The 16,148-nt window shown below is 33.8% G+C and overlaps 1 protein-coding gene across 3 annotated transcripts in view; it reads right to left on the bottom strand.

Annotated features, from left to right (window-relative positions):
* The window catches only part of CSMD3 (CUB and Sushi multiple domains 3), a 1,478,779-nt gene that overhangs the window by 148,625 nt on the left and 1,314,006 nt on the right, over positions 1–16,148 (bottom strand). For all 3 annotated transcript variants that reach the window (XM_086335396.1, XM_086335395.1, XM_086335397.1), the window contains 3 exons: positions 10,097–10,215; positions 8,929–8,998; positions 2,914–3,030 (listed from right to left, as the gene is read on the bottom strand). In XM_086335396.1, coding sequence (XP_086191522.1) covers positions 2,914–3,030; positions 8,929–8,998; positions 10,097–10,215 — 306 coding nt within the window. The remainder of the gene's footprint in view (positions 1–2,913; positions 3,031–8,928; positions 8,999–10,096; positions 10,216–16,148) is intronic.

A 16,148-nucleotide genomic window follows, 5' to 3' on the forward strand; every position in this document is an offset into this window, starting at 1 on the left:
GGAAATACTGAAAATATGCTTTAAAATATTATATACATTCCTGGATAAACAGAAAATCTTAGAAGTTTGAACATGATTATCTTAATATGTGAAGCTAATTCTAAAAATTTCCCCAATCTTTTCACACATTATATTATCAACAATATTTGCATAGATGTGAGAAAAAATATTTCTTTAACTTTATATGTATTCAATTTTCTTTTAATGCTTATAAATTATTTGTCAAATACACTAGAACCAATATTTGAGGTAACCAATATCAAAGAAAACAGTGGGAAAACTTAAATGTAATCAAATCAGAAACAGTCTCCTGTTTCTATTTCTAAAACAGAGAAAGAGATGCATATAGTTTTTAAGTTTTAATAAACTTAATTTTTAAAATAAACAAAGCATTAACAAGAACTATGATGATATGACACTACCGCAAATATATATACTAATTTATTTTAAAATAATTCACTTATCTCCATAAGCAACATGGGATGAGCCCTCTTAAGTAGCTAGTAAAAGACATAAGAATAAACATATTGTTTCAAATCTATTATTCATCTATTCACTTTCAATCAAAAGGCATAGAATTTGGCTATGACTTCAAGTTAAAGGGTGTTCCTATGTTGGAGCTAAAATAATTATCCTTAGAAAGTTCCCCAGCATTCTTCTCTCAGTGACCTACTATTCTCCCCAAACTTCAAACCAGTCACATAGTGCTCACGTTTGTTGAATTTCTTTAGCTTTGTTATCTGCATTTTTCCACATGTCATTCTGTTTACCTACAATTTCTTTTGTGTTCCTCACAGCCTGACCCTCTTTTCTGTGCTTACTTATATTTAAAGCCACAATTCAGGCATCACTTCCTCTGGCAAACCTTTTTTGCATTTCCTGGACTAGGTTGGATGTCTGTACTAAGCTTAATCCTGTACTCTTTAATTTACTTCACTGCAATTGCATATTTGACTATCTGTCTCCTCATCATGACTGTAACTCAACTGGGGGAAAGTGCAGTCTGTTTTACCATGCATTTATCCCTAGCACTTAGCAAAATACCTGGAGTATGATATGTACATAAGTATAGAATTCCAAAACTATGAGTTTCTATTAATTTACATAAAACATTCTTAATGAATTACGATTCTGAGGCTATTGACGCTTTTGGGTAAATGCATGCATGCAGTTAACTTGCTTCAGCGACTCTATGGACCATAGTCCATCTGACTCCTCTGTGCATGGGATTCTCCAGCCAACAATACTGGAGTGGGTTGTCATGCCCTCCTTGAGGGGATCTTTCCAACCCAGGGATCGAACCCACACCTCTTACATCTCCAGCATGGGCAGACAGGTTCCTTACCACCAGCACGACCTGGAAAACCATTGGGTAAATGAGGCATCTAATAAGTGAGTTGGGCTTCTGTGATAGCTCAGTTGGTAAAGAATCTGCCTGCAATGCAGGAGACCGCAGTTCAATTCCTAGGTTGGAAAGATCCGCTGGTGAATAGATAGGCTACCCACTCCAGCATTCTTGGGCTTCCCTTGTGGCTCAGTTGGTAAAGAATCCGCCTGCAATGCGGGAGACCTGGGCTTGATCCCTGGTTGAGAAGATCTTCTGGAGAAGGGAAAGGTTACCCACTCCAGTATTCTGGCCTGGAGAATTCCATGGTTTGTATAGTCCACAGGGTCACAAAGAATCTGACACGACTGAGCAACTTTCACTTTCACTCTCAATAAGTGAGATAATACAGAATATCTTAACTCTAAATATACTAGGTTTGTATTTCAAGGAATATCTATATGTTATTCTTCTGTGATTTAATGAATAAATCTATCCCCAATCTAACACTATTTATGCATTTATAGACTAGTGGGATATGAAGTAGCTGCAAGAGAAAATGTTAGTGACACAAGAGGGAAATAATTTATTATTCAATGTATTATATATATTTAATGCTAAATATATGAACACTGGGAATTATATTATTAGAATTAGAAAGGTCTTATTACATCAGCTGCTGCCGCTGCTGCTAAGTCGCTTCAGTCGTGTCTGACTCTGTGCGACCCCATAGACGGCAGCCCACCAGGCTCCCCCGTCCCTAGGATTCTCCAGGCAAGAACACTAGAGTGGGTTGCCATTTCCTTCTCCAATGCATGAAAGTGAAAAGTGAAAGTCAAGTCGCTCAGTCATGTTCGACGCTTCGTGACCCCATGGACTGTGGCCCACCAGGCTCCTCCATCCATGGGTTTTTCTAGGCAAGAGTACTGGAGTGGGGTGACATTGCCTTCTCCGATTACATCAGCATGGGTATTTAAATCTTACAGTAGAAAATCTGTACTACTTTTAAAATGTACAAAACTTATTTATTTATAATGAATATTAGATTCAATATATTACCAGAAAATAATTTTTCTATGAACTACTTGGCTACATTAAGCAGAAAGTGAAAGTGAAGTCGCTCAGTCGTGTCCGACTCTTTGTGACCCCATAGACGGTAGCCTACCAGGCTCCTCTGTCCCTGGGATTTTCCAGGCAATAGTACTGGAGTGGATTGCCATTTCCTTCTCCAGGGGATCTTCCCAACCTAGGGCTCAAACCCAGGTCTCCCGCATGGTAAGCAGAAGAGAGTTACAAAAACAAAATACATGAAATCATGTTGCATTTATCACTACTACACACATCTAAGTCAGCCTATATTCATACATATTGTCTGGAAAATATCATGGTTTTCTATTTATCAACTACCTATAAAATTTAAAAATGTCCATATTCTTTCAATTATCCAAGAACTCCAAGTCAAGCACATGTAATAACAAAGTAAACTATAATTTGTGAATATTTCATTAAGCTCTTATCACACTTTGATATTTTTTAAAGGATGAATTAATAATATAAAAAACTCTTTCATGTGTTTTTAATATACGTACCAAAACCTATGGGCAGCTTTATTGTCCACGTGCAATCTAAACTGCTGGGGTAGTTTCCAGGAAACCCAGGGCTGAGGATCACACCACTGAAATCTGACATTGCACCACCACACTGAGCTGCAAGAGAATTGAGGTCCCACTTAAGCCAAAGTACTTTATTGCATTGAAAACAGACTGAAATCATTTCGAGTATGAATCAAGTCTCTAAGTTAAAACTGATACAAATTTGAATATTTTCAATCTAATTCACCACGTACCAGTATTCAAATATAATCAATTGAGAAGGCACTTTGTAAAATACAAAAAAGGATAATGTATTTCCTTCCTCAGCTGTAAATACAAGCTAAATCAATTACTGAACAGAGAAGAGTAGTTCATGTGCAGTGAATACAATTCAACAAGAAGCACAGATCCTTTTCCATAGTGAGCAGAACATTTCTGATCCAAAGTACATCTAGAAATGTTTTGATTCATTCAAAAGATGATACAATTTAGAATAAAATCAAGCCACCAACACTCATTCTAAGTATTATAGTGAGGAGAGTTTCATTTCCCAATCTTCCTCTTTTCTTCTTTTTGTGAGGAGGCTAAAGGTTTTTAAGTAAAATACTGTTTTCTACTGATAATATGCAAGGGATGCACAGACTGTAAGATATGGCCTCACTTTATCCTAAAAGAATCTAGACAAAAATAGGGAGTATAACATAAGTAAAAAGATGCCCCCATATTTGAGAATTTGGGGATAAATTTATACTTTTTTAGAGTCCCTATTATACTGATTTATTATAGATGAGCTAACCATAAACTATAAGAACAGATAATTACCCAAGTTTTAATTTTACATGATTATATAGAATTATTTAACATGTAATAATAGAACTGCAGTATAGAAGCTAATTCTTTCCTCTTAGTGTATATTTTTATCCTTTTGTCACAGAAGGACTAAAATACACATCTCAGTTGTTGGTTGAAGAATCAGGTTTCATGACTGCACATCAGGTTAGAAAATTACCTGTACAAGTACCTGCAACTTCATTCATTTATTATTATGAACAGCAACAGATAGATATTCAAACTTCAGCTTATAGATCAAAGAGGCAAATTCAGTAGAAAGTTTATCAATGTTCTATGTGATATCAGCAGCTAGTTTGATAGCTATCTTTAGCTATGTGAGCTGAATAAATTATGTATCAAGCAGATTTTACTAAGGGGATATATATAACCTTGTAGTTAATCTGCATATCAATCTTTCTTTAAAAGTTGTAATTATCATTGTGTAATACACCTGTATATTTTCCATTCTTCTCAAATCTCAGCTCATCCATCTTTAAACCAGAGCAGTTTTCAACATATATAAACCATTAATATTCACCAATTATTTTTCCTAAAATTTGATTATCCACATATATATATTACACAATCAATAATTGGGAATTATAGAGAAAATATTTTGGCCAATCAAAAGTACTTTTAAAGTTCCTGGAAAGAATGCAATTGTATATTTGTTTTGCTTTATTCTGAATTTTAAGTGAAAGAACACAAGGACTCTCTTTTGCTTTCTTGCCTTCACAATCTCAAGTGTTTGAGGTACTCCCTGTCCCTCTAATTCTGCTACTTTCCATCTTTTTAGAAATGATCTCAAAATCCTGTCCTCTGCACTGCCCACATTGCTAGAGTGTAAATCTCAAAATCAGAGAAGGGAGAAGGAAAGAATAAAAGAAAACAGATAGTGAAAGAGAAAGAAAAATAGCAACAAACCATGAAAACAAGAATACAAACACTGCATCTGCCTTCAGGTCCATGCCCCTGCCTATTTTCTCAGTGACTCTGCCAGCTCACGCACACCCAGGCCTTAATGACAGCGCTGTGCTTCACCAGTCGTTTCACAGGAGACTCTTGAGCCCTATTATACGCTTTTTTCTTAAGGACACAACCACAGCACAGTCCTCCAAGATAAAATCATCTTTGATTTTTCCTTCAGATTTGTCTCTATTCCAAAGAAATCTCAAGTGATTTTTCCTTCCTTCTACCACAATATCTGGCAGACTGTTTATTTTTCAGTTTATGAGATTGTAACGTTGAGACCTGATGACTACAGTTTTAAGGCATTCTCTGAATCAGCCTCTTGCCTTCAGTTTCTCCTTAAAATATGGCCATGATATCAATTCTAACATTTGTCAAATGTAGTATAAGTTTACTGTCCAAAATTTATAAAATATAAAAATTGAGTAGAAAATAAATAACAGTGCTCTGGAATTCCACTCCCCATAGATAACCGGTCTACCTTTATAATTCTTTATTTCTCTGCAGAAAAGCGTACATTCATGCATGTGTGTTTATACACTACATATATAAAGAAAACAGGATCATGCTGAGAATCACTTTAAGCCTTTTTATATTTGACTACATATTATAAACTTTGTTCATGTTATTAAATATTCCATTACAATGTTCACTTCCCCTTTCCCCATTATTGGACCCTTAAGTTGTTGCACATTTTTCATTATAATACCACTGTGGACACCCTCTGTATTTCAGGTTTGAGTTAAATACTTTAATGCGTTCTCTCATTTCGTTCTCATAATGGGCTTATTACTATTCCATACAACAGATAAGCAAACAGAATAATATACTTGCCATGCAAAGCTATTGCACCTTAGCTGAAATTCAAATATAGATACATTGCACATCAAAATATGATCAGTATTTAATACAGTTTCATACAAATTTAGCCTATATAAATACAGAATTTCTAGTTTAATTTTATTTAAATATCACTTCTATCTAATATTTCCCTTGTTAACAATATTCAATGGAATATAGATTTAATCAAAACACAATAGTTACCTAAAAACTAAGCAATTTGTTAAGAGTAATAACCGAAGCTACTAATACAGCAAAATGGAAATTACCATATCATAACTGAGTGATATTCAAATTGATACAACTTTCTAAAGCAATTTGATGATATTTATAGAATTTTTAAATAGTTATTCAATAACAAAATTAATCTACTGTAAGATCCTAAGTAAAGAATAAGATATCTGCAAAAAGGCATGTGAAGAACACTTTAAAAGAAATGTGTATAAATGTGTAAATATGAACCAAAGGTGTATAAAACTATATCAAAAAGACAAAAAACTAAGCTAACAAAAGAGAATAACTATACAAATTAGACTATGCTATGTGCTATAAAGCCATTTAAAAAATAAAATTTTTAGAAACATGATATGATGGAGAAAATGTTTCTAAGTGAATGTCAAGAAAGATATCATAAAAACTATACATACTATAATGTAAAACTTTAATTTGTTCACTAAACTATATTTATCGGATATGTACTTAAGATACTAACTGTTCTTGGCAGTAAAGAACAGTAATGAATAAAAGACTGAAACTCTCTGCTTTCACATCATCAATATATATATATTATTTTAATCTTTATCATCTCAATTTTATACTTAATTGGATATATACATACCACATATTCATAACATTTACATAAATGACGTTATCTGTATATATAATTTTTATAATAATTACTATATGTATATGTGCAATTTGTAATTGGTATTATATGCATAAATTATTTATAATACCTAAAGAAATAAATCTTTCCAAAATTGTCATCCAATCTAAAGTCTGAATGCTTTTAATATTGTTTGTCAATAAAAGACATCTTTACTCAAACATTAATTTCCAGTACTCTCTAACAAAAATTGTGCATATGGCACATAGGCATCACAGACTGAACTGTGTCCTCTTAATATTCACAGGTTAAAGCCCTAATTCCCAAATGTGACTGCATTTGGAGATAAGTGATATCTCTTTTAAGGAGATAGTTAAAGTTAAATAAAGTCATGAGGGTAGGGAGCTCTAATCTAATAGTACTGGTGTACTATCGGGGAGCTCCCTCACAGTGAAAAGGCCATGTCAAGATGTAGGGAGAAGATCATCTTCCACAAGTCAAGGAAAGAAGTACTCCAAAAATACATCCCTGCCACCACCTTGACCTTGAACTTCTAGCTTCTAGAAATGTGACAAAATAAACATCTGTCGTTGAAGTCATTTAATCCATAGCATTTTGTTACACTAGCCCAAGGAAACTAACACATTACAGGTTTGTTCACTGTAAATTGGTAGGTATTTAGGTCACACCAATTCTTTTATTTTTTTCCTACTCAGAAAGGGTAATCTTATTCATTCATTTAATTACATCTGCCATTCAATACCCTTTGTAAATTTTATTGACTGCCTATATTTCCCAATGGCTTCAGTCAACACCATTCTCATCTTTCTTAATTCCATCAGGTAGTCAATGGCACTAAACACTAAATCACTCTCCTATTTAATTTCATTTATTTCTACAACTCTAAATGGTAAACAAATGTTTTAATGATGGAGATCATAACTCACACTTTCTTTTCATACTCTATCAGTTCAGTTCAGTTCAGTCACTCAGTCGTGTCTGACTCTGCGACCCCATGAATCACAGCACGCCAGGCCTCCCTATCCATCACCAACTCCCGGAGTTCACCCAGACTCACATCCATCGAGTCAGTCATGCCATCCAGCCATCTCATCCTCTGTTGTCCCCTTCTCCTCCTGCCCCCAATCCCTCCCAGCATCAGAGTCTTTTCCAATGAGCCAACTCTTCACATGAGGTGGCCAAAGTACTGGAGTTTCAGCTTTAGCATCATTCCTTCCAAAGAAATCCCAGGGCTGCTCTCCTTCAGAATGGACTGGCTGGATCTCCTCGCAGTCCAAGGGACTCTCAAGAGGCTTCTCCAACACCATAGTTCAAAAGCATCAATTCTTCGGTGCTCAGCTTTCTTCACAGTCCAACTCTCACATCCATACATGACCACAGGAAAAACCATAGCCTTGACTAGACGAACCTTTGTTGGCAAAGTAATGTCTCTGCTTTTGAATATGCTATCTAGGTTGGTCGTAACTTTCCTTCCAAGGAGTAAGCGTCTTTTAATTTCATGGCTGCAGTCACCATCTGCAGTGATTTCATACTCTATAGAGCCCAGCATATTAATGGTGGCACACAGACACCAGAATTTTAAAAATGAAAAGAATTAAGGTGGATAGAAATAACTGGAAGCTGCATTAAATTAGGGTAAATATTTGGGCTCAAATTTCAAAGTCTCAAGTGTTCTTTTGATACATCATACATCTCATTGGGTGTCATGCTCCCTTTGGTAGACTCTAGTTTTCTTACCTATTTTGGCTCAAGAGTAAGCAATAGAATATTTACTTGTTTTCCTGATCTATGAGTGTGAGTAATTCTACAACATTATACTGAGAAAACTCTCTGGGAATCAGAAAACCTAATACCGTTTCTCAATTTGTAGTGTTAAGCCATACATTGATAATTACGTTGGGACAAAAAAGTGTAAAACTTTAAAATTAAAAAAAAAAAAGGAAACATTTATCTGGGAATATAATTTTCATAAAACCTGCAAAAGTCAAACTTTATGTTTGAAAAACAACATATACAAGGTTTATCTTTTTTTTTTTTTAATGCCATTCTCCCAAATCTTCCCACCCTCTCCCTCTCCCACAGAGTCCATAAGACTGTTCTATACATCAGTGTCTGTTTTGCTGTCTCATATACAGGGTTATCGTTACCATCTTTCTAAATTCCATATATATGCGTTAGTATACTGTATTGGTGTTTTTCCTTCTGGCTTACTTCACTCTGTATAATAGGCTCCAGTTTCATCCACCTCATTAGAACTGATTCAAATGTATTCTTTTTAATGGCTGAGTAATACTCCATTGTGTGTATGTACCACCGCTTTCTTATCCATTCATCTGCTGATGGACACCCAGGTTGCTTCCATGTCCTGGCTATTATAAACAGTGCTGCGATGAACATTGGGGTACACGTGTCTCTTTCCCTTCTGGTTTCCTCAGTGTGTATGCCCAGCAGTGGGATTGCTGGATCATAAGGCAGTTCTTTATCTTTAAAATATCTAATCAATAATTTATAGTTCTTTAACTCACCCAAACAAATTGGGATTGGATAATTCCATCTTCTTACAGGTCCAGGCATACATGTAATATGAGAATGGCCCTATATAAACAAGACAGTACAGGTCAGTACACATTTTTAAAAGTCTAAATATCACACAGGATAGTGAATGATACTTATGAAAACAATATATTGCATTGTAATATTTTAATACTATTGAAAATCTTAGTGTGACTTAAAACAAGGAAGGTAATTATATACACTTGTGTTAAAATGTAAAAAAATAACAAGATTTTGGTAGAAAAATTAAGACTCTATATCACATTAAAATTGTGGTTTTAACATTGTTCCACCAAAACATGTTCTACTAAGGTACTGCAATAATTACACAAGGGAAATAGCCATATACATAGTGGTTTATAATAAAGTGCTGTAATATTCAAGGTAGGATAGATACAAAATGATTATAAAATTATTTTATAAAAATATGAAAAGTCAACTAAGGTATATTAAATTTATATAGAGTCTAGAAAAACTTAATGTTCTACTGAGACTAATAATTAGGAATAAAAGTTTAAAGACTATAAATCATTCATTTTAAATTTTATTTCCTCTAAGGAATTTATTGATTTAACATGTGAAATAGTTTCTGTCTCATTTTTTTTCCCTTAATTTCTTAATAGGTCTATGCTTTAGGGAGATTTTTATGAGGCCATAAATTCAGACCCTTTAAAAAACTTGCAAAAGATTATTAATATAAATACATAAATTGAGAATTTACACTGTAACTCCATAATTTTAGCAAAACTTATTTGTAGTCATTTTGTTAATGAATCTGGGGAATTTATTATCATGGAAGCTTTATTTAATGCTTTAAGTAGCACTTTCATTTTTATTTGCAAATTCTGAAAATCTGGGAGTTTAATTTTTATATCTTATGTGTACAGAGATAAAAGGAAACATTCATTTTGATTCCAAAATCATCTTTGATTACTTGCAAACAAAACAATTTAGTTCATTCCAGCAATTTCTCTCACAAATACTTCATTGACAAATTGAATACCTTTTGATTTAATAATGTTAAATTATGCAGCCTGAGATCAGTATTGTTTTATAACTTCTGTATTATTAATCATTAATTTGTTAAAATATTCTGAAAGGGTAATGAAATTCAAAGCTAAAATTTTAAAATAGACCTACCTGAAGAGAATAGCCTTGATCACACTGAAAGGATACTACATCACCAACCATGTATCTGTCTCCAATTTTAATCCCACTGCTAGGAGTCTGTGGTTCAGGACAGGAATCCAAACCAATAGCTAAGAATAATTAGCAGTAAAATGTAACTTTCAAATGATGAATGCTTAAATCATGCCTAAATTACCAAAATTGAATATTGATGTCATTAAAACTAGATTTACACTGAGACATTAAGGATATTCTGTGAATAAGATTTAACTGTATATGGTTACAGCAATGTATTTTGCAACTACACCATAGAACTATTTGAATTTTCATGGCACCAACCATTAATTAGCTGTGTGATTATACCTAAACTCTTCTTTAATTCTCAGCCTAAACTTCTTCTGTGATACAAGTAAAAATTCCTAAAAAGAAACTCACTAAATAAAAATAATAATTTACTGTGATAATAAAATGGAATTATATTTCTAAAACATTCTAAGTAAAATGACTAAAAAATATTTGCTATTTTGTTCATATCACTTAGTAGCTTTTTATGAAATGGAGATGATAATTCAAAACACTTCCATTATTTTTACATTAACAACTTATTTCCCAATATAAAAAATAAAAGCATACTAAAAGTAAAATGTTTTTCTAAAATGTTTCATTTAGTTTAGCATTTTTTATTGAAGTATATTTCACTTACAATGTTGTGTTAATTTATGCTGTATAGCAAAGTGACTCAGCTATTATATATATAATATATATATTTATATATATATGTACTTTTTTATATTATGTTCCAATATGGTTTATCACAGGATATTAAAGACAGTTCTCTGTGCTATACATCAGGATCTATTGTTTATCCATTTTTTATAAAATAGTTTACATCTACAAACCTCAAATTGCTACTCTGTCCATCCTACCCTCCCTGTCTCTTGGAAACTACAAGTCTGTTATCCACGTCTGAGTCTGTTTCATAGATTAGTTCATCTGTGTCATATTTTAGGTTTTACATATAAGTGGTGCCATCCAGTATTTGTCTTTTTCTGACTTACTTCACTTAGTATGATAATCTCTAGGTCAATCCATGTTTCTGCAAATGGCCTTATTTCTAAAATTATTCATTTAAAAAAATAAAATAAAATTATTCATTTAAGTGCTCAAAAATTGTTTGATTTTTTTTGCCAAAACATTTTTTAAGCATGTGAATATATTACTATCAAAAACCTTTTTATCTTCAATAGAAGCCAATGTTTGCTATCTATTTCTCTATAGTTCACATTTTGAGCTAATCTAATACATATCTGATGGTTTCCCAGGTGGAGCTAGTGGTAAAGAACCTATCTGCCAATGTAGGAGAGGTAAGAGACCCAGGTACAATCCTTGGGTCAGGAAGATCCCCTGGAGGAGGAAATGGCTACCCACTCCAGTATTCTTGCCTAGAGAAACCCATGGACAGAGGAGCCTAGTGGGCTATGTCCACAGGGTTGCAAAGAGTTGAATATGTCTGAAGCAACTTAGCATGCATGCAATACATATCTGAATGGATGAGAGGAAGCAGTCACCACTCCAAAATCATTATGTGCGTATGTGTATACTCATTATAAATATTCACTGTATATAATAATTTATTTAAAAAGCATTAAAACCTAAATTCTAAAGAATAACAATACTTTGGCCACCTTATGTGAAGAGCTGACTTGTTGGAAAATACCCTGATGCTGTGAAAGATTTAGGGCAGGAGGAGAAGGGGGCAACAGAGGATGAGATGGTTGGATGGCATCAACGATTCAGGAAAGCAACTCCAGAAGATAGTGAAGGACAGGGAAGTCTGACATGCCGTGGTCCAGGAGGTCGCAAAGAGTTGGATATGACTTAGTGACTGAGTAACAACAAAAAGTATGACAATATCATATAGATTCTTTCACTCCTTGACCACGTTATTTCTCTCTGATAGATGCCATCATACTTAACACCACCCTATCCATCATCTTTGTTGCATTTGACATAAATTAATAATTAATAATTATGTAATTAATTATTCAATATCCCCTTCTGAGAATATAAATTCCATAAGGGTGGCTTAAATCACACAGTCTTAAGGAAGCACTCAATAAACATTCTTCGTAAAGATGAATGAATAGAATGAGAAAGAAAGAGCATTCTATTATATTTCTTAATAAATACAAATGTCTGCCTTTGCAAATGGAAGAAACTTTATCTAATAACATAATGGTGAGAGTAGGTACAAATTAAAGGATAGAAAATTAAATAAAAGCAGTGACTGTATAAAGTTGTGGTTAGATTGGAAAGTAAGGTAGTAAAGACAAGGAGCAAACTGGTCATTTAGGAATGCACTTGAGGTAGTCCAAAAGGAGACTGAGTCATATAGACTAGAATGTCAATGCTGGTGCCACAGTTAGCTAGGTCTCTAAACATATGTCAAGCTCCATGTTTCTTGATCTTTTGTAATCTTGAATTTATAGAACCAGGCAAGTTAAGTTATCCTTAAATTGTGACCTACCTTTTAAGAGTTAATGTCTCACTTTCCATATAACTTTTGAAATCCAAGAAAAGACAAAAATGATGTTACATTTACTTTCGTCTCATTCAACATCCACTAATGGGTCTTATCCATTAAACTCATCTGATTTTATAGAAAGCTTTCTAAGAATGATTAACCAAATAGAACAGTTATGATATAAACATATACATCTGGTCAATATGGTTTCACTTTCCTTTTCAGTTCATTTCAGTTCAGTTCAGTCACTCAGTCATGTCTGACTGTTTGCAACCCTATGGACTGCAGCATGCCAGGCCTCACCAACTCCCGGAGTTTACTTTAGAACAAGGAAAAGTAGTATACTGGATGTTCTGAACAGTACATTTATTATCCTTTACCATTAAGGTAATTTATGTGATCATTTTTGCTAAGAAGGCTAAATTCATTACATGTTCATTTCTCCTTCTTTCTATCAAGTACTCTAGTCAAGGTCATATACATAAAAAACTACTAATTTCCCAAAGTGTTGATTTTCTCCTCTGGGAGGATAAAGAAAATATTGCACAGTGATGCCACAAAATAATGAGACTCATTTTTAAGAGAGATTTTTTCCATAATGTATGTACATATAGCAAAATATTTATGAAAGTTTTAACTTAAAACATGATATAAACTCTATAGACTATGCATTAATAATTTTGTATGTTAAAAATTCTTATATGCAAATAATCACAGACAAAAATGACCAAAAGGAAATAGTGAAATATTAGCAGTAGTTAAGATTCTTGATATGAAATTATTGGTGATTTTATGCACTTTATTATATATTCCTGCATTTCTAAAAGTTATATAATGGAATGCAAATACTAACATCACTTATTTAGTAGATGGACGTATCTTTCCTTTTCCCTGATACCAGGAAAGACTGAAGGCAGGAGGAGAAGGGGGTGACCAAGGATGACATGGTTGGAGGGCATCATCGACTCAATGGACATGAGTCTGAGCAAACTGTGGGAGACAGTAAAGGACAGGGAAGCCTGGCATGCTACAGTCCTTGCAGTCGCAAAGAGTCAGACATGACTGAGCGACTGAATAACAACAATAAAATCTAGTAGATAAATGAGAATTAGTAGAGAATTTGGGGGTATAAAAACATATTGCCTTCTATTTTCCTAGAAAAGTTTGAGTTTGACACTCTAATCTGTTTAATAAGATTGTCTCAGGGGAGGAAATAAGTTAATGAAGTAATTAGATAAGAAAGAGAAGTCATATATTAACAACCCCTCTCATTTTTTTTGCATTCAATTATTTTACATGCACTAAAGAAAATAAAACAGAAATATCTTAAAAAACTGCAGTTCATATTTTTAACTCATTTTTTTAATTTACAAAACTGAGTGATTAAACTCAGTAGTTTAAAAATGTCTTCTTTATTATTTTTCACTGCTTTCTAAGTAACAATACCAGTAGGTTATTTGCAGGAATCAACAAAGAAAAGGTATTTGTAAAATGTTTCAAACAGCTCTCTCCTGCTTAACTAAGCTTAGCCAATCAACATATTGAGTCATTTTCATCTTTAAGGGTATAAATTTTGTAAAATTATGTCTCTGGCAATCAAAGATGCTCTTTGAGTAAAATTTTTTAATGGGAATTGGTTCAATGAATTAAGTGCTATAGCCAAAAACAAACAGAAATGAATACAAGGGAAAATCCACATCAAAAGTTGCACAGAATTAATTATATATGCTGTTAAATTACTGTGGGCAGTTACCCTGGCTGTAAACATTAAAACCTCAGCCTTTCAATTTTAAAAGTTCATTTATAAACAAAAATATTCTTTAATTTTGTTCACAAAGCAATCTGAAGGAGAAAATGGTGTAAATCATAGCATTTGTATTTGATCATTTTGAAAATATACATATATAGTATTCCATTATGATTTTAATAAATCCTTAATGCAATGAGATAGGGAGAAAGGGAGAAGAAAGTTTAATTATTGCTAAGACTCCCAGTAACACTGTTATGTAAAAAGGAAAAAAAAAAAACACTTTATGAATTTGACATGACAACCCATGTACAAATTTATTGAAAATAACCAAAAATCCTGGATTTATTTCCTGCAAATGCAGGAGACTTAAGATACACAGGTTCGATCCCTGGGTCAGGAAGATCCCCTGGAGGAGGGCATGGCAACCCACTCCAGTATTCTTGCCTGGAGAATCTCCTGTGGACAGAGAAGCCTGGCAGGCTACAGTCCATAGGGCTGCAAAAAATTGGACACGACTGAAGTGACTTAGCATGCATGCAAAAGAAATCAACAGGAACTGAACCATATGTCTTTGGACCAGTGCTTGTATTCAATGATAGTGAGATCTTATTTTAAGAATACTGCAGGTCTTCAATTTAAAAATTTTCTCTAATGGATACAAAATAACTATTATTTCTAGGTTTACACCACATTTAATGATTTTTTTTAATACGTTAGAATTATCACTTGGCATTTAATATTTATCATTATAAGATAATGGTTTGAGAATAATGTAGAAGGTGATAAAGGATGAATTCAATATGAGCTGGGCTACTAGTTGCAGGACTTGGAGAAATCAGCAATGATAAGTATACAGACTTTTTCAACAGAATGTACCTTGTATTAACTAATCTACTAAACACAACTTGTCACATATTATTATGTAACATGTACATGTATATTTTAACTCTATTTATTTAACTTATATGCAGAGTACATCATGCAAAATGCTCGCCTGGATGAAGCTCAAGCTGGAATCAAGATTGTTGGAAGAAATACCAACAACCTCAGATATGCAGATGATCCCACTCTAATGGCAGGAAGTGAAGAGGAACTAAAGAGCCTCCTAATGAGGGAGGAAGAGAGAAAAAGCTGGTTTAAAACTCAACATTTAAAAAGCTGAGATCATGGCATCTGGTCCCATCACGTCATGACAAACAGAAGGGGGAAATGAGGAAGCGGTGACAGATATTATTTTCTTGGGTTCAAAAATCACTGCAGATGGTGACTGCAGCCATGAATTTAAAAGATGCATGCTCCTTTGAAAAAAAGCTATGACAAACCTAGACAACATATTAAAAAGCAGAGACATTACTTTGTCAACAAAGGTCCTTACAGTTAAAACTATCGTTTTTTCACTAGTCATGTACAGATGTGAGAGTTGGACCATAAATCTGAAAGCTAAAGAATGGATGTTTTTGAACTGTGGTACTGGAGAAGACTCTTGAGAGTCCCTTGGATAGCAAGGAGATCAAACTAGTCAATCCAAAAGGAAATAAACCCTAAATATTCATTGGAAGGACTGACGCTGAAGTGAAACTCCAATACTTTGGTCACCTGATGTAAACAACCGACTCACTGGAAAAGGCCTTGGCGCTGGGAAAGATTGAAGGCAGGAGAAGAACGCACTGGAGGAGATGGTTCGATAGCATCACCAACCCAATGGACATGAATTTGAGCAAACTCTGGGAGACAGTGAAGGACAGGGAAGCCTGGCGTGCCACAGTCCATGGGGTTGCAAAGAGTTGGAC

Source organism: Bos grunniens, chromosome 14 (assembly GCF_055505025.1).
Source record: "Bos grunniens cultivar Pamir isolate PY7600 chromosome 14, Bosgru_T2T1.0, whole genome shotgun sequence".
NCBI classification, from domain to species: domain Eukaryota; kingdom Metazoa; phylum Chordata; class Mammalia; order Artiodactyla; family Bovidae; genus Bos; species Bos grunniens.